We start from the raw sequence: 21,193 nt of genomic DNA, 5'->3' as shown, positions 1-21,193 counted from the left end.
TGTAGCTATCACTTCTGTCATTCTGTTTCCTGTCGCCTCTGTTACGCACATCAAAATGCGTAAAAGCACACAACACATGTAAGCATTTAAACCATGGAGAACAGCCAAGGGTTCCTTCTGAAGAAAGGTTTCAAATAGAGCGGCTAATTTTACTCAGATTTTAACCCCCCTAACATGCAACTTCAGGAGGTAACCTCAACAACCTAAGAGCCATGGGAAAATGGGCTTTAATTTTCATTTTGATGAGTGAAAAAGTGACATGCTCAACATGAAGAAACTTTTAATTATTTATTTTGGGTAAGAAAAATAGTGACTAAAGCTATCTTCCCATGATAATCCCATGAAGCAGACTGAAACATTATTTTGTTATTTTGAAATCATTCCGGCGTGACAAAGTATTCAGCTCAAGGTTCACTTACTAGCCATGTGACATGCACAGAAGACGGATTCAGAGCTGTCTTTCACGTTGTGTGGCTGAAAGATTTTGTCAGGGTCATTTAAGCCATTTGTTCTCATAACCAGGGCAGTGAAAGATGTTGACACTGTGGTCAGTGCAATTATTTTTCCATTACTTTACTGTCACCAAGGGACGGAAAGGGGGCAACATATCACCTCCTGTAGAGCTGAACCACTCACGCAAAAGGTAAGTAACGGAGCATTTATTAAGATATTCAAGCCTTTGGCTCGTCCAGATGAGCAGGATTTGTTTCGATATGGCAGACTACGATATAATTTTTTCTCCTCATGGTTTGGTTTTCAAAACAATGATGATGGGCTGCATGAAAGATGTCTGTTGGGTTTCTGTCAGTGTGGAGTTGATTATTAATCTAGCCTCGCAGCCTCCTGCTGCTAACCAGCACTGATCCAGAGATGTAATTAGAACAGCAGAGGCCAGGCTTACACAGCAGCGAGGTGATGATGGCTCTGTGTGTTTATCCCTTTCATACACAAGCACACACAAACACGCACAGACCTGCGGGTGTCACAGGGAACATGCACAGAAAACAGTGAAATTTTCCCAGAATCAGTTTCAGCTGCAGAGATGGAAAATCAAACCTTTGGTTCCAGCACTTTGTATAGTTGGTATAAAGTGATGTTATAGTTTATTGTTTCAATGGTTATGTTGATCAGTGTGACATTTTCTTAAAGATTTGATATTTTATGTCTATGAGGTAAAAGAAAGACTCTTGATGTTGAACTTGCTTTCCACAAAAACAGCTTACACTCACCTTAATCATCACAAAACCTTCTGTCATCTTCTCTTCACAAACCTTTAACAATTTGTGGATTAAACTGTGCCAATGAAAGAAGTGGGTCATATGAAATGCATGAACTGTGCTGCTAGAACAATATATTTTACACTGACATTACTCAGATGGAAAATTTACATGAGGTTTATAATCAAATAACTTACCAATATGTTGCCTGTATAAAGTATTGAATCGTTTTCAGTGACCTTGCAAACCGGCACAAATATGTGCCAGATCGAATGTTGGTCTATTTGATGAAAACCAGTAACAAATGACAAATATTTTCTTGAAATCTTAATATAATACAACATTCTAGGCAAAGGAATTGATCACATTCGAATCCAACTAAAAGTGAGGTCAGCTAAGAAAATCAGTAAAAGTGAAAAAACTGACCTGACAAATGATACATAAATGTGGGGGTTATATAACCAGAGAGAAAAACAAAAGAGGGAAAGTTTGGACAAAATACTACAACATTACCGACTAAAACAAACCCCCTTAAAATATGTACAAACAAAACAAAAGTAACGATTGATTCAACTTCATTACAAAAACTATACAACCTTCTTCTTGAAGAGTCCGTGCCGCCGTCCCACCACTGTAGCCTGTCCCATTCCCCTTCTGCAGAGCTCGGAGGGGCCTCTTTCTCAGCTGTCAGGTCTTTTGTTGGAACATGACAGGAAAAGCGTTATATGGAATCTATCAACCTATAATGTAGTTATTCTATATTCTATAATCTATATATTCTCAGTTCATGTGGAAGATGATGTTCAGCTGATTTTCATACCAAAGACCAGAGGATCAAGATCCAACTGAAACAAAAACATGCATGTGATAAAAGCCAGTCATGTAATGCCAGTTGCATTGAGGAGGATAACGATCATTTTGATGTATGATGCTGTCCGATGGTAAAGCAACGTATTTACCACCCAAAGTACTTACACTTTTTTCTCTTTCTTTTTACAAAATCACCACTTTAATCCGATGTTACTGTATCAACTTTATTATCTCATAGTACCTTTGACTGCAGGTAATGTGAGGAAACGACCTCCAGTGCTGATGGATTAAAGTTCTCAGACATGGTTCTTTAATTCTGGTGCTTCACTCGGGCTGTTTTTCAGTGAAAGGAAATGCAACCCAGTCTCCGAAAAAATCTGTAGAACCATCCATTCATTTAAATTATTTAGAACATAGCTAATGGAATTTACTACGATGACTAATCTAATCTTAAAACTGAGAAGTTTAGTGGTTGTTAGGAGGATGTAAGCTTTTTAAAGTTCACAGCGTGATGCACCAACTTTTCTTTTAACCACACATTTTACTGAAAATGGTACACAGACAACATCTAAACTAGCCAAAGTGAAGTACACCAGCACAGCAGATTTAATCGAGATGTCCACTGTACACTGTACACTGTCCACGAGATGTCGAGATGTGTTTTTTACCATGTAGAGAGCCAGGGCTGAGTTCACCAGGTTCATTTTTACCATGCACACAAAAAATGAGGATATTTGACAAAGAACATGCCAGATCAGAACGACACAGTCAACCTTTAATATGAGAAAGCATTTTTGGACATTGCCAAATCACGTTTCCTTTCCTTTCTGAAAGCGGTTGCAACATATTTGCACCTCCCGAGGAGTCCCAAACAAAACAGGAAGTGCACAGTGTGCTTTCTTTGGTTATTTTTGCAATAATTGTTATTTTACACTTTGATATTGTTTATTTTTGCTATGTCACTTGTTAAAAAGGAGGGAAAAACACATTCATTCTCTCTGTATTGATTTGTTCCTTCTTCCAACACGTAAAAACACGTTTCAGGTCTGATTTTGTGAAAGAATTTAGAGCAGGCGCTGCACGATGGCCTGGTGGTTAGTATGTCACCTCACAGCAAGACAGTGCCAGGTTCAATTCCCCGCAGGGGCCTTTCTGTGTGGAGTTTGTATGTTCTCCCCGTGTATGCATGGGTTCTCTCTGGGTACTCTGGCTTCCTCCCATCCCCCCAAAAACATGCACATTAGGTTAGTTGGTGTCCCTAGGAGTGAGTGTGAGTGTGCATGGTTGTTTGTCTCGTTTGTCTCTGTGTGGCCCTAAGATGGACTGGCGACCTGTCCAGGGTGTACCCCACCTCTCGCCCAATGATGGCTGGGATAGGCTCCAGCCCCCCACCACCCTACAGTTGGATTAAGCAGTGTAGAAGATGGATGGATGAATTTACAGCAGAATGTGTTTCCAAAACAAAATCACCTCAGCTGAGTTGTTCCTGTGAGCCTTGAGTTTTGTTTTCACCAGCACTGATACCATTCCTAACACTGGAAGTTATTTTAGGTAACACACTTGTAGGATAACTGTTATCAGTTTAAATACCTTATGTTTAATAGTCTGTGGAGCGCATCAAATTTACTATTCCAATAATGGTTCTAAAGGTCAAGAGCAGTCAAGGTAGCATCAGGGTGCAGGATATGGACGCTCATAAACCAGAGCAGGTGACAGATAATGGCCTCGATAAAGTGGCTCAGTCTCAGTCAATTATCCCATCCAGGCCTCTCCTCAACTCCACTGATATAACAACCCCTCACAGGGGGCATGATTGGGCCTCATTGTCATCAGTTTGGTGGAGGGAAGTTATCAAAGGGTAATTGCATGTGTTCAAGAGCTGCATGTGAACCATTCAACGTGATGGGTTAATCTCAAGTAGAAATATAAAGAAAGAGCAGTCAGTTCACTTTGGCTGTTAACTGCATTCTGTTTACAGTTGCTTTTTTCTGACTGACTACAGTTAGTAGAAGTGGTTCACATTACTTTTAACAATCAAAAAGTCCTGTCTATAGTCCAATTTAAGAACAAGATAATGTCCTAATGAACAGTGCACGAAGTGAATGCAAACGTTTCCTCTCAGTTTTCTCTATGTATGATTCCATGGGAAGTTGCGTCAGCACAGCATACACTTTACGACCTTTTAACCTTTAGCCCGGCAATTACAGCTCGACCAGTCAATACATCCTCCCATTTCAAATCTTTACATCCAAATAATAATTGAACCTGAGAAAGAAGTGTGAGTAAGTAATAAAATGACTGTCATGGTCACAGGAGAATTTTGGTCTTATTAGTTCAACACTGCTCTATATTGTTGTAAAGCCAGTTTCTACCTATATCCACATGATCCAATCTGAACGTCGACTAAATGTGCAGATCACAGACTTGCACTCTGAGGAAGAGAGTGATAGTTGATACTTATTCATCTGAAAATCAAAAGGCAGAACATATTCAATCATGTTTTCGTCCTCATTCACCTGTGAGACCAGACCATGAACCCGGTGCCAGAAAGATTTGCACAGTGTCAATGAGGCATAATGGAATCCAATCTAAAAGTGTCGGTGTCATTATCCTGGGGCTATTATATTCTGTAGTGACATTTACCTCATAATCACAAGTTCCAACAAAGACCTTATCTTTAAAGAAAGAACACACCAGAAATGAAGGTTCATCAAAAAAGCCTTATGAAAATGAATATAATTTTTGCATCATCCTGTTCATAGATCAACAATTAGCGATGAAAACAACACCTCAGCGACTGTATCAGGTCTTTATTGGGTCATATTAGATCGTGACAATGTGCTCTGAAATTCTGAAGATATTACGTTCATCTTCTGTTGATCTTAGTAATGTGTACAAAATACTGTTTCAATCCTCTCAATAACTACTAGGACACTAATACTGACAACTAATGTGGTTTTGTTTGGCATTGCATTATATCCTGCAAGTTGTGTTGGACCACAGTTTCTGAAAAGCACTTGCTAAAATAATCATGACAGTCTATTGTTTTTGACTGGACATCAGCCCCACACAGCAGGACTGAAAGTGAGCTGCCAGTTGTCTTGCAAATGAAATTGATCAGAATAAAAGATAAATCAATAAAATTACTTGCAGATTGTGAAGTGGGTAAACATAAGATGACAGAGCTTATCTTTTGGGGAAAAAAAGCTTTTTAGTCTGTTGCTGAGCTGGCTTTATGTGTCTCAGATCCTTCCTGTTCCACTGAATGCAGTCTCCAGACCATACTGTGCAGCAGTGTGTCAGCACTGTGTCATTGTTGAAATGGGTGTAACTGCTTTAACTTCCCAAGGAAGTAAAGTCTCTACTGGGCCTGGTGATTAATGTTAAAAGACATGCGGAGAACACATGCGGTCTGCAGAGATGTAGACTCCCAAACACCTGAAGCTGTGCCCTCCAACCACTTCCTCACCGCTGACATGAATGACTGTGGGTCCAAAGTCTCTTGATTTTTTGAAGTCCGTGATAATTTCCTGGCTCCTAGTTATGTTGAGGTTCAGATTGTACATCAGTTCATAAGAATCCTACAGAGGCTGTTTATTGAAAATGTAACAATGCTGTTGGACAAGTGAATGTGAAGCAGTTATGCATAAACACAATATAGCAGATCAAGCCAAGGACAAAGCCCTGTGGTATCATCGCCTAAGGATCACAGCTGAGTATGCGCAGCCAACAACCCTGATCAATAAATTTGTGTTTAACGGCCAAAGAAAAAGGGAGCTCTGCTCATTCTTACGGCTGAAGCACAGCACTCTCACTGAAAATCAGCATGTAGACCTGTATTCTTTTCTCATCAATGCTGATCAGAGCTAGAGCTCATTAATATCTCAGTCATTTGACCCAGAACCAAATACTGATTTAATACAAATGCACTCCAAAGCCTAATGTTAATGGATGCTGGGGAGGGTTTGTGACCAGAGTACAAAGGGCTTTGGCTGAGTGATCATCTGATTGGCAGTTACACTACCACTAAAAAAGAAAATATACTCCCTAGTGAATTATTGCTACAACAAGCTACTGAGACTAGTTCATGGTTACTCTTTACGTCCACGGACTCCTGCTGACTAGTACTAATATCTGGGATGTTTTTTAATGTGATTGAAAAAACAATATGAAACAATCAAAGAGAAAAACTGTATCCCACCAGTTATCAATAAAAGAGCCTTTCAGACCCTGGATGTAGAAAATTAAACAAACCAAATGACATGCAAAGAAAGTAAGAACCTTGCCTTTAGACATATTCATCTCAACTGTCTGGCTAGCTTTGGTTTTTGTACACTTTGCTCTCATAGACTATCTGTTATTTATTATTCTGTAACCCATTAATGTAAAATTTCTAGAATCTTTTAATGATCTGATTGTATTTTGGTCTCCTAAAGCTATCCACATCAGGACCTAGACAGGACAAGAACAGTTGTCCTGTCAGAGAAAGGATTTCTGGCATGATGGTTCAAACACTTACTGCTTCTAATTAAAAAGGATTACTTTGTGCACTCTCAGCCGTCACAGGATGCATATCAAACCCAAACAGTGGAGTAGACTGTTCCAGCCACAGTTAAATTACCTATATCGCAGAACTCACAGTGCTTATGCAAAGGGCTACTGCAGTGATTGTTTACAGGCCTGGTCACTAAGTCATTCGTGTCCGGCCATAATGAGCCGTGATGAGGCTACGTGAGGAACAGCATGCAGATTATCTAAAAAGGTTGTTGCTAGATGGCCCTTATTCACAGCTTTGATCTCACGTGGTGACAGTGCGATGATAGATGCATCACTGAGATGCGAGTGCTTGTGAGCATACTATATCTGTGTAAATTTTAAGTGCTTGGTGCTGTGCAGAAATTGGTAAGCTTGCATGCACGCCTGCATACATTTTTGTGTAATTGTATGTCTTTGGAGGATGATCAAGTGCTCTATAGAATGTTTTGTCTCTTTGTCAAGAAGTCATGCACACTTCGTCAATGGAAAACACTTTTGAATTGTGATAAATGATGAAACAATCCTCAAGGTTGGACTTTTTTTCTTCAAAAGCTTCAATGTCAATTTTCATTGTCATTGCACTGCTGATTCCTAAGACTGTGTATAAAGGTAGTGAACAACGTCACCATGACATAATCTGTTAGCTCCTATAAAGCACTGAGTTGGGCATCATCCCCGGTACATCAAACACAAGCACCTACATTCTAATTCCCAACTCATTACAGACTGACTTGGCTATAACCACTTTGAGTCCATTTTTTAAGGCACTGGATACTCCTTTAGAGTCACTTCCTGATGAAGATGGGACTACTCTACAGCTGCTTATTGCCAGCTATCCTTTAGGGGTTGCAACTGACACACCAAATCACCACATTAAATGCTAAGATGATATCCTACTTTAACGTCTACTTTACTTCGAATAAGATCATGTTTTACAAAAAAAACCATCACTAAATTGGAGAAAGGGAGAGGTGACTGACACCAGAAATTCACCAGAAAACTGTTTAACTTTGTAAAAAATCGAGTAGAGGAGTTCCCTGCTTGTTGTTCAGTTCAGTTCAGTTACATGAATACTCATTCATGGGCACTTCCACATAGGTCTCATTCATCAGACCATGAGGTTATGTCTACTTATCCCTGTGTGTTTAGATTTATACCAGATTATATGATGTAATTTTTTGCCAACAAAGCTCTACATCGGCACAAAATTGGGAGCTGTGGGTTGGACGCTTCTCACATTTAATTAGCCTGGATAGTTTGTTTACCACAACTCTCCTCATCAGAAATTGACCACTTAGAAAATGACCACTTAAAGCCAATTCCATACTGGAAATCACTATCTGCACAAAGCTGGTCCTTTTGCTTTTTTTGTGTAATACTTTAATGGATTAATCTTTAAAATAAAAAGAAATATCCTTTTGAAACTTGCCATAATGACAAAGTTATTGAGATCTTAGTGATGGTCTCCTCAGTTCCCAAACACGTACAGTGAACAGTGGGAAACATGGCCCTGTTGTGAAAATATACAGTAGAAAATGAGCACAGAGTTTAATTAATTTACTGGTCATTACATTATGTTGCTGTCTACAACATTCATTGTATAAAACAAAAGCAGCTCTTCAAAACTGCTCAGGTGATAGCAGTATAAGGGCCCTCAACGCTGATGCTGTAGTTGTAGAAAACACACACCCCATCCTCTGCTGAATGTCATTACAATTGTGGTTATGTCACACAAACACTGAGTACAATTGGAGCCAGACTGACCACAGACCCCTCCAGAGACAAACTTTAAGACCGGGAGTCTGGACATAGCCTGTAAGGCTTTTAAGTGCCATGTGACCAACAGACCGGCATCTTGTAACCACAGGCCGCAGCTGTTGTTCTGGGACATGGTCTGTGCAATGTGACAGGAAGGAAAAAGGCAATCTATGCTTATGATGATATTGTCAGTCCACATATGGTTTACTGTGCATCCACCATGTTTTTAATATCAGTGATTACCTGTCAGACCTTGTATTTCTGTCCAGTGCAATATATCAGAGGTAAATAACAGAGAAGGAAGGAAAGTAAACAGCTTGTAATGCAATGTGGCTGTATTGATATTGCTTGCAGCATGATGCAGAGCATGGTAATTATCTAGTCCCAACGTAGGTGGCATGTATTTTCCATGCTATGTATTTGGATATCCCCTGGACTGCCTGACAGCAAGAATTCAGAGATAAACATGATTATTTTAACTTAAAAAGAAAAGAAAAACTTGTGGTCTGCAGCCGTTTTTTAAATGTTCTTCTTCTCTGTCAATGATTGAAACTTCAGTCAAGTTAGTGTACTGTAACTATAGGATTGAGCTAGTTAACAATAATCTGTTGGCTATATGTGAATAATGTGGCCCATTTATCATCTATGTTCAGGTAGTGATTGTTAATAGACTGATTTATTTTGTAGGGTAATTCTTTCCGTTTGAGTTTCTCTGCATAAAGCAATGTTTTTTTAAAAAAAAAAAGGAAATTGTAATTCAAGTATCCTTTTTGTCTGTATGAATGAACGTGACTGTGCTTATGTAAGTGTGTGTGTCCACTCACAGCCAAATTAAATTGTCACACAAAGTCCTCCATTAGCCTGTCACGAGGTGTGCAATTTGGGGCATTATAGGCTGCTGTCATGATGTTGGCTCGCTGTTCGTAATGGAAAAAGCTATTTCAGGCCTATTCGTTTGAACTGTGGTTCATCGTCACATTTAAGGGCAACAGCACTTTACACAACAATGAAGATTTAATGTGTACTTAAACACTGATGTAAGAAAAAAAACTGACAGGATTTAATGGCAAAACAAGGAAATAGTTGAACCACTAGGGTCCAAATGTATTTAAATTCATGCAGTTAACTAATCCAAGCATCTGTGATTCAGTTCAGAAGAGAAAAGCACACCTTTTTTAGATCAACAAGTAGATTTTGTTCCTGTATACATTACTGAGGAGTTACTTTGTCAATGAGTGACTTCATGTTAGCTTCACTTCCTACATGGCTGGTGAGGTTGCAGGTAAGGATTCAAACAGCCAGCAGGGAAAGTTGCCATTCAAACCCCTTCTTTGACAGAGAATCTCTAACATGGCAGGAAATAATACTTCTGTAATAAGTTCACGTATGTAAAGATTACCATCTCCATGTCAACGTTACCATGTAAGGAATGGCTCCTGTCAGAGTTGAACTGTTAACGTATTAAAGGTACATCCATCAGGGTCTGACTTCTTCATGGCAAACAAACTCACACACTGATACACTATCACCCAATGAAATGGACAGCACCTGCACTTTTCTAATCTTGTTTACCACTGAAAGAGCTGTTACACAACACAACATTCACATTCACACTCATTCGTGCAGCACATGTGCATGTCAAACACGTAGTCAAGCAAGCTGGTGCTACAGAAAACCCTGAAAAAGCATACATAGCTTAGTCTAACTGTGAAATATGTATCAGGTCTTCTCTGGTCTGCAACACAAAACATTGTAGTTTTACAATGAGAGATCAAAATTGGTAAAATAACTACACTTCCTTGGCTCCAAAATTGTCCAGTGTTTCTCTTCCTATATTGTTGTAGGTATTGCTTTATTCACAGGATAAGGTGAAACTTTCTTTAAACTGTTAAACTGTATAATTCTGCGTGTTCTTTCTCTTTCAGGGAATGAGGATCTATGAATCTGCCATTCAGCTCCTGCTCACATTCAAGCCAACTACTGGCGTAAGTGCTTGCAGGCTTGGTCAGACTGAGTCCTGGCTGCAAGTAGCCGGCGCCAGCACAGCTCCAACCCGCAACGAGTAACTGGTAACTCCAGTTATCTGCATTGAACGCACAGGCTTGCCTGAGTTTGGCTTTCCGACATTGTAGGTGACGGTCTGCAGATGAAAGCAGAAATCCCCAGCCATTGATTTGTCCTGTATCACTCTAGAAAAAAGGCAAAAAAAACTTAATATTGAGATTTTAACAAGGCTATAAACCAGAAGAACTTGTTTTATATATTACAGTCACACACAAAATAAATTAGATTAGCGCATCTTATGTTAAGCTCATGAGAAGTTGTGGTGATCACAAACAGTACCAGAGTACGTTCACTGACCTGAGCTGTATCTCCTCGAGGGAGGACTGGCTCACCAGCACAACGAACACTTGATCTCAGAAGAACAGCAATGGGAAATATCAGTGACTTAAAGCTTGTCTCTATCACTTTAGCTTTTTTTTTGCTTGTTTTTCATCTACAAGGTCTTAACATCCCAACATTCTTTAAACTGATACCTCGACTGTCGCAACTTTCATTGGACATCAAAGTTTATTCCATTTCATTACTTCAGAACTGAATAACTGATCCAAAACATTTAGTTTGTGCTACAAAACGGGCCAATATGTCCCCAGAAGGCAGGGTTTCGTCGTCATGTGACCTGTACTGGTTCTAATGGAAATGTTTTTGTTGACTGTGTTTTTCTAAGATATCAGATTTATCTGGCAGAATACTTTCACCATCACTACGAAGGTAGCAGATTCTGACAATAGAGTCTTTAAAACAGCAGGTAGACGTTTATTTGAGAGAAAAAGTCCCTGCTGTGCAACATTGTAATATATGTTACCCACATTCTTATTTTCATATTGAATCTATTCATGTAAAAAATCATTGCATGTTCTATAAACTGAAAATCCACCTTCATTTTTATGTAAAGTCAACAAACAGAAACATTTCCATATCCACTCTGCTGGAGTTCAGTTTTTAAAGGTATTGTGAGGATATTTAACAATAGCTAGCATAGATACTCACAGAATGCACGTGTATCTCTGACAGATTTTGAACAATTTGCAATGTTTCAAAGCTGTAAAGAATTTCACAGAGAATCTACATGGACATCTACAGAATAATTCAAATTAAGGATTTTTTAATCATTTTGACCATGGGTCAAGGCCTTTATAGGAGACTGTGCTCATTCCAAGAGAATGGGCCCATGTGATGTTTGTCCAAGCAGGTAGATGAAGTCTAACCTAATAATGCTTTAACCTCTATGATCTTACCAAGTAACGTTAACCCAACCTGGAAGGGGAAAAAAAGTCATGTCTTCGATTGAAAGACTTCGGTGTCAATCTCACATCACATGCAGCCATGTGGTTCATATTGCTGCACCCATTAAGGCTGCATGTCAATATGTGGTCGCATAAAGCATCTCCAGACAGTAACTCTACTCTAATAAAATAACTCTATTCCGCCCTAGCTTTACTGGAGTACTTTACAGTATCACCATTATGGGTTTTATTTAAGGTTATGAACAAAGTACCAATATGATCGTTTCAGTTAGAGGATTTGTTGCATTTTCATTATAATCACAACTTGATTATTCCAGGGCCACCAATGCATTCTGTATTTGAGCTCTAAATTGTGACCATATGTGGGACCATTTCCACAATAGTGAAAAACATCAAGTTTCAGGTTTCCAGGTCATTTGATTTGGGTTTTACAGGACTATGGTAAACAAGAAGAATCGGACATTTGCTGCTGAGAAAAACGACCTTAAGTCTCTACAGTTGTCACTTGTTTGTTGTAGGTAAGGTGCACATTGTGGTTTGGGAAGCCACCAGTAGAATTAAGCCATATCAGCTCATTCTGTCACTTCTTTTAATCTCCGTCTGATTGACTCAATCGAGGCTCTGTGGGGACAAATTATCTGCTGCAGGACTCCTTGTCCTTCCTGTCACAGTATACACTTTTTTATGTTTTTAACATTCGATTTTGGATTCTTATTGTGCTGCTACAGACCAACCAGATGCTTTCCTGATGGTATATTAAGTGTATTTGAACATCTAAAGTGCCAAAAACTCTTGGAAGCTTGATTGTTTTCTGAAAATAGGCCCTCAGTGGAGACTTACAGTAGAGTGCCAGGCATGTGAGCACTTGAACACGAAGACAGGTTTTTGGATTGCATCAGAATGTCTATATAAGGAGTCAAGTTTGAGTGATTGAAGACTTCATATTGGCATGGTTTCATTTCACAATCAGCAACACTGTAAACGCTGTGGCAGGACTAGTTATAGTAAATCATGTGTGTAAACAGGACAGGATTTGTCTGAAAAACATCCAAACACGTGAATTTTGAGTACAGTATTAGCCCTTGCACACATGTTTCTTCTCTCACTCTGCAAAGCTTTTTACTTTGAAATTTAATACATAACTATAAAAATCACATGCATGATGTCATCAACCGTGCCTGTAAACTGTCCAGATCTCGGGAACACGGAAGAGGTCATTATATACTCCCTGTGTAAGGAGTTAGACCTGAAACTGAGACTGTTTCTCCGTCATGACTCTGTGCCAATAGCCACAGTTGTTCCTCATATAACTGCCAACAGCCCTCTGTTCCGTATCATTGTTTAGAAATCCACTGATCAATGACGCAGCCTCTAATCTGAATCCTTGAAGTGCTGACCTCACATATGGTAATTGATGTCAAACAGCGTCAGTTTCTCCGAGGCTTATGTGGTTTTGCTGTGTATTTGATAGTTTTATTTTTCCTGCAATGTCATTCAGTTTATGTCTATTTCAACAACAAACAACAATTATAACTCATCTCTGTGTGTGTGTGTTGGTTGTTGGTCTGACATTGCATTGTTGTGCAGCACCACCTTGTGTTTGATATAAGATGGTGAATGCCTCGTGCTCATCCATGTAAGACGGCACATCCTCCACTTAATGAGCACTTCCCAGACAATATTCCTTCTATGCTATCTTGGTCTTAGAGTCTACATCATCTTTTACTTGCTAATCTATTTGTAATATAAAAGAGATAACGCTCATCTGTTGCTGTACTTGTTAACTGAGTTCCTTCGTGACAAGATGTTAGGAATAAGCTTTTGATAGAAAGAAAAGTACAAAAAAATTATATTCATAAAGCTAAGAAGTGATGGTGAAAAGATGCAGATGGATTCAGATTAAAAGGATGTAAGACTTTTGACCATGTTATTTTTAAAGATGACAGCAAAAAGGTATCTTATAAGGGGCTCTAAGTGGTGTATAGTAAAACTGGTGTATATGGAGGAAAGGAATGATAACTTAGTTTTTTGTCCATCTAAAAGTGATATGCAGTTTCCCTTATCTGTATATTGTAAGTAATCAGAGTCTATGACAGTACTCGTTATCACAGACTGTTTGACTCAGTGCTGATCAGAGCTCTGTGGGGAGAATACCAACTGTTGCTGGATTCCTTGCTTTTCTTGTTACTGAACTAAGCTCCTCATAATTAGAACGAGAAGGGAAATGTTCAAATTAAATGTAGGAATGATCTGTCTCCAAGCAGACTGCGAAAATTTGAACCATAAGCATTTGTTGGCCTTGGAGACCTTTGAAAACTTGGCCATCAGGCAATTTGAACTCTGTACCGTCAGAAAAAGTGACTTCATCACGGCACCCCTGTGGAGACATGGTTGCCACTTAGCTTTCCACAGAATGAGACAACGTCACAAGCAAGTCTTTTTTTGTCCTCTTCATTTAAAAACTGGTGTGGGAGAAGACAGAGACATTCATGGGAGTTTTTAAGTGTTCGAGGAGATATGGTCTGCTAGGTGCACCAGAACTGTTCGGGTCACTGCACTGATGGACAATGGCCCAAAACATCCTGTGAAAGCAGGGAGATGTAGAATATTATACTATTGGCTGAGTAAAGCTGATCAAACTGCATTTAACTTACTGAAGATGAAAGTAAACAAAGCATGACGTCCATGAGTTACAAACTTAAGCTTAACCTGTTAATGACTGAAAGTCACATTAATAACGGGAAGCAGTAATTTGCTCCTGCTGGTGTTTAGCTACAACAAAACCAGTCATCTTTCATAGTCTTTCCGTCTGGTCTTTTTTGGCAGAATCGTGAATTAGTAGAATTAGTGAATTAGTAGAATTAGTGAATTAGTAGAATTTGACTTTGCTGTCCAGTTTAGTGAAATACCGCCATGCTTCGACAGAAACAGTGCTGTAAATATCAGTTCTGTGTCTCTGTGTGGGGAAACAGAAGTCTCTTCCTGCCCCAAATAAGAATTCATCGACACAGTCGACACAAGTTTTTGACTGTCTGCGTCCTTCCAACTAATCGATTGCTCATGAACATCCCTATGGCTATAGGTCAAATCTTTCATTACAGAGCTTGCACTCCCAGCATCAGAGAAACAGTTCATTCCCTTAAGGGCTGATGTTGATCTGTGAGGAGACAAACACAAAGTATGGGAATGCCCTGAGGCAAGATGTGCCTCCGTTCTTGTCTCCTGTTTATTTCTGCATCTTTTCATTTGAACAGCATGTCATAAACGCGTCAACGGGATGTCATCGATGCTTTAAACAACTCGGCTGCAAAGAGAATTCTACTGAAACTCAAGCAACAATATTAACCTCTACAATATCTGCACATGGCCCGAAATAACACGTGTCATTAAAGTAGGTTAGCGTGCCTGACTACGGAAATCAAGGTTGAGTTGGAACACTATCTTTGATGAAGCGATGTTTTTGATTTGCCCAACAATGTCTCTGACCTTTTGGAGTCTTTCCGTTTGCTACACAGCAAAAACAAAACAGCACTTCAGCATGACATATTTCATTTGATGGTAAAGCCACACCATGTAGAAGGACAGTGCAGCAACTTTTTATTAATTTAATTTCCATTTCCATCATTTTAAACTTTTTGATTCTCAAAACTGCTTGACTTCTCCTTTCTTAAGGCTGTGTTTAAACTTTAGAATTAGGTTTTGTCCTTCACTAAACTAAACTGAGTGATATCCAACTTACTGATTATTCTCTTCAGTATGACTGCAGGAATGATAAACTCCATTGTACAAGGCTATACAGTAGCTGATTGGCTGGCGGATAGGTAAGATACAGCAATCCTAGAGAGGAACATGTGTGTAGGGAATGGGTCAAGAGTTGTATTTATCTAAGATGACAGGAAGGGTAGGGATTTTGTGCCTGAGTATTGATGTGTATGTGTGTCATAGAGCGTGAGTGTGTATACGCAGTACCAGGATATAAAAGATCTTCATTTCTCCCTCTGGGTATTTCTCCTACCAGGCAGTTGGTGTGTGTGTGTGTGTGTGTGTGTAACCGTGTGTAAAAGAGTAACCGCCAGGTCTTTACAATGAAGATCTATGTCCTGTTATTGCTGGTGCTGGGGTGCACGCACATTCATGGTGCACCAGTGGGGCAAGATGATATGACACCAGGGTCGTGCGATGATCCACACGCAGTGAAAGCTGCTCATCTGGCACTCAGCAAGATCAACCAAGATCGGCAGGAAGGCTACATCTTCACCCAGCACCGCCTTTCAAACGTCCACCTGAGAAAACATGTAAGTCAAGCTAACAAGCCAACAATGATGCAGGATTGCTTCCTTGGGAAGTCGGTCTAGGTCTTTTAGAGTGGAAACCCATTTTTCCATAGCTCTGGACTGCAGTCTACACCTCCAATTATTCTGTTTATCAAACAGAATGAAAATGAATAATGGAACATTCAACAAAGGGTTCTACAGTTCGATGTTTGCATGCTTGTACTTTTTCAGTTTAGAGTCCAAACCAGACTTTTAAACTGTTAAAGCATGTGAAAATAGAAAAAAAATACAGAATCCCACTAAGAAAAATTACATATTAAGTAAAAAAAAGTAATATTAGATTTAATAACTACTAGCAGTTTACTTAACAACTGTTAGTTAAATTTAATGTTATATTGTAAACCAACAAAACGTTTTCCTAAATCTATTTCTCTGTGACTGAAGATACTAAGTCAAGCTTTGAACAATCAAGATTTGATCAAAAAATTCTTCCGGTAAGATCTAAGGGTCTATAAAAGTCTGTTGAAGATCCTTTTATACCATCTAACCAACCATAAATGTTTAATTGTTTAAATGTTTAAATATTTCATGTATATATTCTGATCTGCAACTCCCTAAATTACATGCAACAGTCATGAAACAAAATAATTATCATTCTATAGTAATAGTACTCAGTGAGCTATTTATTTATGAAAAACACTGAATATTGTTGCAGGTTTTGTTTGAAAACCCTCTGGGATGTGACATACAAAGATTATAAATAAGGTTTCAGCCTGCCGAACGGTCAGCTCAGTGCAGAGATAAAAGTGAATGTTAATTTCAGACACCAAGGACTGTCTAATGATGGTTCAGCTGTGACACATCCATTCTGATGTGTGAAAGATCTGGAAGTATTCAGAGGATTAGTGGAAGCGTAACTGTTGTCATAAAAAAAGTTACTACTTGAACCTTTTAGGACTTTGGATGTCGTTGATTCTAAATATTTCTCCATTAATTTATAATGTGTGAACATGCTGGGTGTATTTGTGTGTGTTCTTTTATTTTTCTTATTTCTGTGAGTGTGTGTGTCCATGTGTCACAGACAGAGACAGGTGTGGTATATTACCTGGATATTGACGTTGTGGAGACTATCTGCAGTGTTGTCAGCAGGAAGGACTGGAAGGACTGCGAAGCTCGTGACACCTCAGATACTCCGGTTAGAACCCGCTTTCCAACACTTTCACATGAGCACATGTGCAAGCTGATGATCATACATTGTTTTTCTGACAAGAGAAACTCAAATCTTATCATTCAAAGCAACCAAAACCTTTTTGCATATGTGTCAATAGACTAGAAAAGTTGGCATCATTCTTGAGGTTTAATTTCATAACATTTATTTTTAATCCAAAGATAAGTATTTGTATACAGGTAGCACAAATATTGGATGTTCTCGTTACTGTATTTGTTTTTGCAGGTATATGGTGTATGCCGAGCTGCCATCTACATCGATAAGGTGAATAGAGTGATGCGTCTCTACAAATACAACTGTGCCATCAGACCAGGTATGACAGAATGCTTGTAATATATATATATATAAATAGAAGAACTGAAGAAGATGATGTTTTTAACATTAGCTGGGTCACGATTGTGCATAACAAAAGCTGAATGAAAACTTTAGAAATTAAGAATAAAATAAATCCACTGATACCCAAAAACAGTAATAATCAAATGTTTCACAGATATTGTTTTTCCTTGTTTAAAAAAAAAAAAACTTTTTAGGGAATAGAAACAACTCAAATCTGGTAAAGATTAAGATCAAGTCAGCGACCAGCTGAAAATCTAAATAATAAACTCATGTGAATCGCAGGCATCTTCCCATGAAGATGCCATGAAGATGCCTTCCCATGAAATCCCAAACATTCCCAGATTAAAAGTAATTCCTGAAGAGGATTTTTCTCAATTTTACTCTTTTTATTGTCAAATGCAGTTGTTGTTTTTACTCTCCTCAAGCTTTGTCTCCAGTCATAACAATCTACTTCTTCTCCTGAATTACAACCACTAGCAGTGTAACCTATGTCCCCACCCTCTGGTGACATATGCAGCCTGGTTTATTTGCTTCAATCTAGTCAATGAAATCATACTTCAGATTAGCTTCATTATTAAATGGGATTTTTAATGAAAGTACAACTTCTAACAGCTTGATTTGCAATTAAAGGTTTTTGCAGTACAACACAACATAATGTGATATGTGCAAACTCAAAGCTACCGTTCCTTTTGCTCAGCTCCTGCAGCCAGGATATCCCAAATATGTCCCGACTGTCCTACTTTCATCAGTACGTACAATGCTGAGGTTCAGAAGACTGTGTCTCATTCACTGGAGAAGTTTAACAAGGAGAGTGGGCTGAACAATCATTTTGCCCTGCTCAAGGTCACCCGTGCCAGAGCTGGGGTAAGTTGGTGTCTAAAACATATAGAAATGTTTGAAACATACTGTATATTCCCATGTATCTTGACAGAAGATGACTAAATTCTATTTAAGTTCTAAATCCACTTAATTTAAGTATAAAATTAGGGATAAATCCAAGAAAAAAGCTCCTGCACAAAATTACACTTCTGTGTGGTTAACTGAAATTTGTAATCAACTATAGCATTTTGCTAATGTGAATAAATAAATTTGTGTGTCAGAGTTTGTGTTCACACATCTCCAGCTCTCCTACCAACTACCTGATCAAATATCGTTCCACCAATTCTTTTGTCAAACATCATATCACATTCTGCCTGTCTGTGTGTGTCAAGTATGCCATGAGGATGTACTACAATGTGGAGTACACCATCCAGGAGACCACCTGCACCCGGAGCGCAGGGGCAGCTGATAAGTGCGACTTCATGACATCTGCATTCGCTGTGAGTCATTAGAAATTTCATTTTTGTTTTAATAAAAGTGACTGGCTTTTAAATACCAGAATTTATTATCTCTTCTTAAAAGAGATGTGTAATTGCAATCCTTTGTGTTGGTTAGCGCTTTAATCCACTGATTAATTATCTTCAGGTTCTGAAGGATGATTCTTTCATTATTCGTTCAGGTCTGTCTTTAATATATTCTCACAGAAATGTTGTGAGATATTGAGAAATATTAAAGACCAGTTTCATGTTCCGGCTTTCCAGTATGTAATGATGTCATAAATTGGGGATTATTTAGGTGTTTAACACTATAAAACATCCTTAAAACATCCTCCTTCAGAGCTCTTGATTAGCATTTTTATTGTTCTATTTTTTTTTTTTAAATAAAATTCAGTTCATTTAACTATCAAACACCACAGGCATTACTATTCCTCCACTTACTCCTCTCCTGATTGTTTTTATTTTGTTCTTACATCCTCAGCGGAAGGGCTTCTGTAAGGCATCCCTCTTCTACCTTCCCACTGATGAAGACATCAGTGTAGAGTGTGAGATCTATGACCCTGAGGTAAAACTAATAATAATAGATGTTTTTTTTTATTTTCTAATGTCTTTTCATAGAAAAAATTAAAAAGAAAAATTACAAACACAGAAGTATGTTTCTGCATTGTGTATATGCAGCTAAAATAGATTGTTATTTATTCCTATTATTTAGCAGTATTTTAATGTCCCAGACATCACAACTCCTTTATATGTATTTTTGTGTGTGTGTGTGTTTTTTTTTTACAGGGTGGAACCCACGACCACCCAGAGGGCACGGTGAGGATGTTTCCCCCCATGGACCAACCCATTCTGACCCTGCCTCTCTTGCCTGCTGGTGGAGTCACCCTGCCCCTCAAGCCTGACCCTCAGATTCCAGGAGTGAATACACCCACCATCCTGCCCTTCCCAACCTTACTTTCAGCTCAGTGTCCCCCCCCAACAGCAGGAGATGACCTGGTGCAGAAACTCTTCTATGAGGACCTCATGTTCAGGCGTGTTTACGAATCCTGAGTACGCAAACTGAGCACTGTTACTGAACCATCGACCCAGATTTAAGCGAAGCCAAGAAAACTGTTTGTACCAGACTGATTGTAATACAGCTCAATTGCTTTCCCAGGTCATTCTTAGACAAGTATCCTGTAAGATTTATTGTCTCTCAACAATTCAATAAAGACAGAGTGCATAAAAACAGTTATATTTTCTAACCATTTTCTCTGTTTGTGCCATTTTGTTTCTGAATAACAAAATAAAACGACTAAACCAGTCATTTTGTATGACACTTCTGCCAGCCGTATTCCAAAATTCACATGAATGAACCATCTGGAGTTAGCACAACATCTCCTTTAGACAGGAGGCAAACTAAAGGGAAAAACCTGAATATTTAACTGCTACACTGAGTGGATCAGGTAGCTCTGTGACACTGTAGGGTCCATTTTACTGCCATAGTTTGCTGCCATCCACATGCTCCATTAAAGGTAAACGTAATTAATGACATCTGGCACACTTAAGTGTATAATCAAAGGTCTGGACCCAAGAAACCATAATACTGTGATCTAAATAGAATCAAATGGAATCTGAAGGTATCTTACACGTATTCTGACCAAAAGTTACACACACTTGATAAAAATAAACCTTGAAAACTTTTTTTCCACTGCAACCCTGACTCTAACTGCAAAACATATTTTAGAATAATTATTCATGACAGCTTTTTTTTACTAAATTAGCAACTAAAAGACAAATGGAAAAACAGGGAGGCTAGTTTTTGTAAAACTCTTCTCTGAGACAAGACAAAAAAACAAACAGAAAAAGCAGGTGGATTGCACAGGCCTCCATGAGGTAAAGAATCCTGAATATCCCAGAGTCTATCCCAGCTACCATCGGCCAGGAGGCAGGGTCATGGCGCAGCCTCTAATCTGAATCCTTGAAGTGCTGACCTTACATATGGTGATTGATGTCAAACAGCGTCAGTTTCTCTGAGGCTTACGTGGTTTTGCTGTGTATTTGACCAGTTTTATTTTTCCTGAAATGTCATTCAGTTTACGTCTCTGTCAAACCATTAACAGTAAATTTTACTTGTCATTTGGTTGTCTGAAACACACTGTAGCCATAAATGCAGTCCTCGGCTTTCAGTGCCTCCCCCCTGAGCTGTCACCTTATCGTGGTGGGGGAGTTTGCGTGCCCCAATGAGTCTGGGAGCTATGTTGCCCGGGGCGTTAAGCCCCTGGTAGGGTCACCCAAGGCAAACAGATCCTAGATGAGGGACCAGACAAAGAACAGCTCAAAAGACTCCTTATGATGAACAAAAAATTTGGACCTCGTGATCCCTTGCCCGGATATGGGACACCGGGGCCTCCCCCCGGAGCCAGGCCCG

At 39.0% G+C, this 21,193-nt stretch overlaps 1 protein-coding gene across 1 annotated transcript; it reads left to right on the top strand.

Moving 5' to 3' along the window:
• The first annotated feature begins 15,536 nt into the window (after positions 1-15,536).
• On the top strand, positions 15,537-19,411 carry LOC140311402 (fetuin-B-like). Its single transcript, XM_072388776.1, has 6 exons — positions 15,537-15,924; positions 16,985-17,098; positions 17,357-17,444; positions 18,165-18,331; positions 18,679-18,786; positions 19,265-19,411. The coding sequence occupies exons 1-6, from the start codon at positions 15,715-15,717 to the stop codon at positions 19,409-19,411; spliced, it is 834 nt and encodes a 277-aa protein (XP_072244877.1). The 5' UTR covers positions 15,537-15,714.
• Positions 19,412-21,193: the final 1,782 nt, after the last annotated feature.

Source organism: Leuresthes tenuis, unplaced genomic scaffold (genome assembly GCF_036924035.1).
Source record: "Leuresthes tenuis unplaced genomic scaffold, fLeuTen1.0.hap1 SCAF_7, whole genome shotgun sequence".
In the NCBI taxonomy this organism is placed as follows: Eukaryota; Metazoa; Chordata; class Actinopteri; order Atheriniformes; family Atherinopsidae; genus Leuresthes; species Leuresthes tenuis.
The sequence above is the reverse complement of the archived record's forward strand: the minus strand, read 5'-3'. Positions and strand labels throughout refer to the sequence as shown.

Bases quoted from the DNA above. Each gene is read 5' to 3' on its own strand.
- LOC140311402 (XM_072388776.1), top strand. From the start codon at position 15,715: ATGAAGATCTATGTCCTGTTATTGCTGGTGCTGGGGTGCACGCACATT. The intron at 17,099-17,356 runs GTTAGAACCCGC...TTGTTTTTGCAG, and splicing joins GTGACACCTCAGATACTCCG to GTATATGGTGTATGCCGAGC. The intron at 18,787-19,264 runs GTGAGTCATTAG...TTACATCCTCAG, and splicing joins TCATGACATCTGCATTCGCT to CGGAAGGGCTTCTGTAAGGC.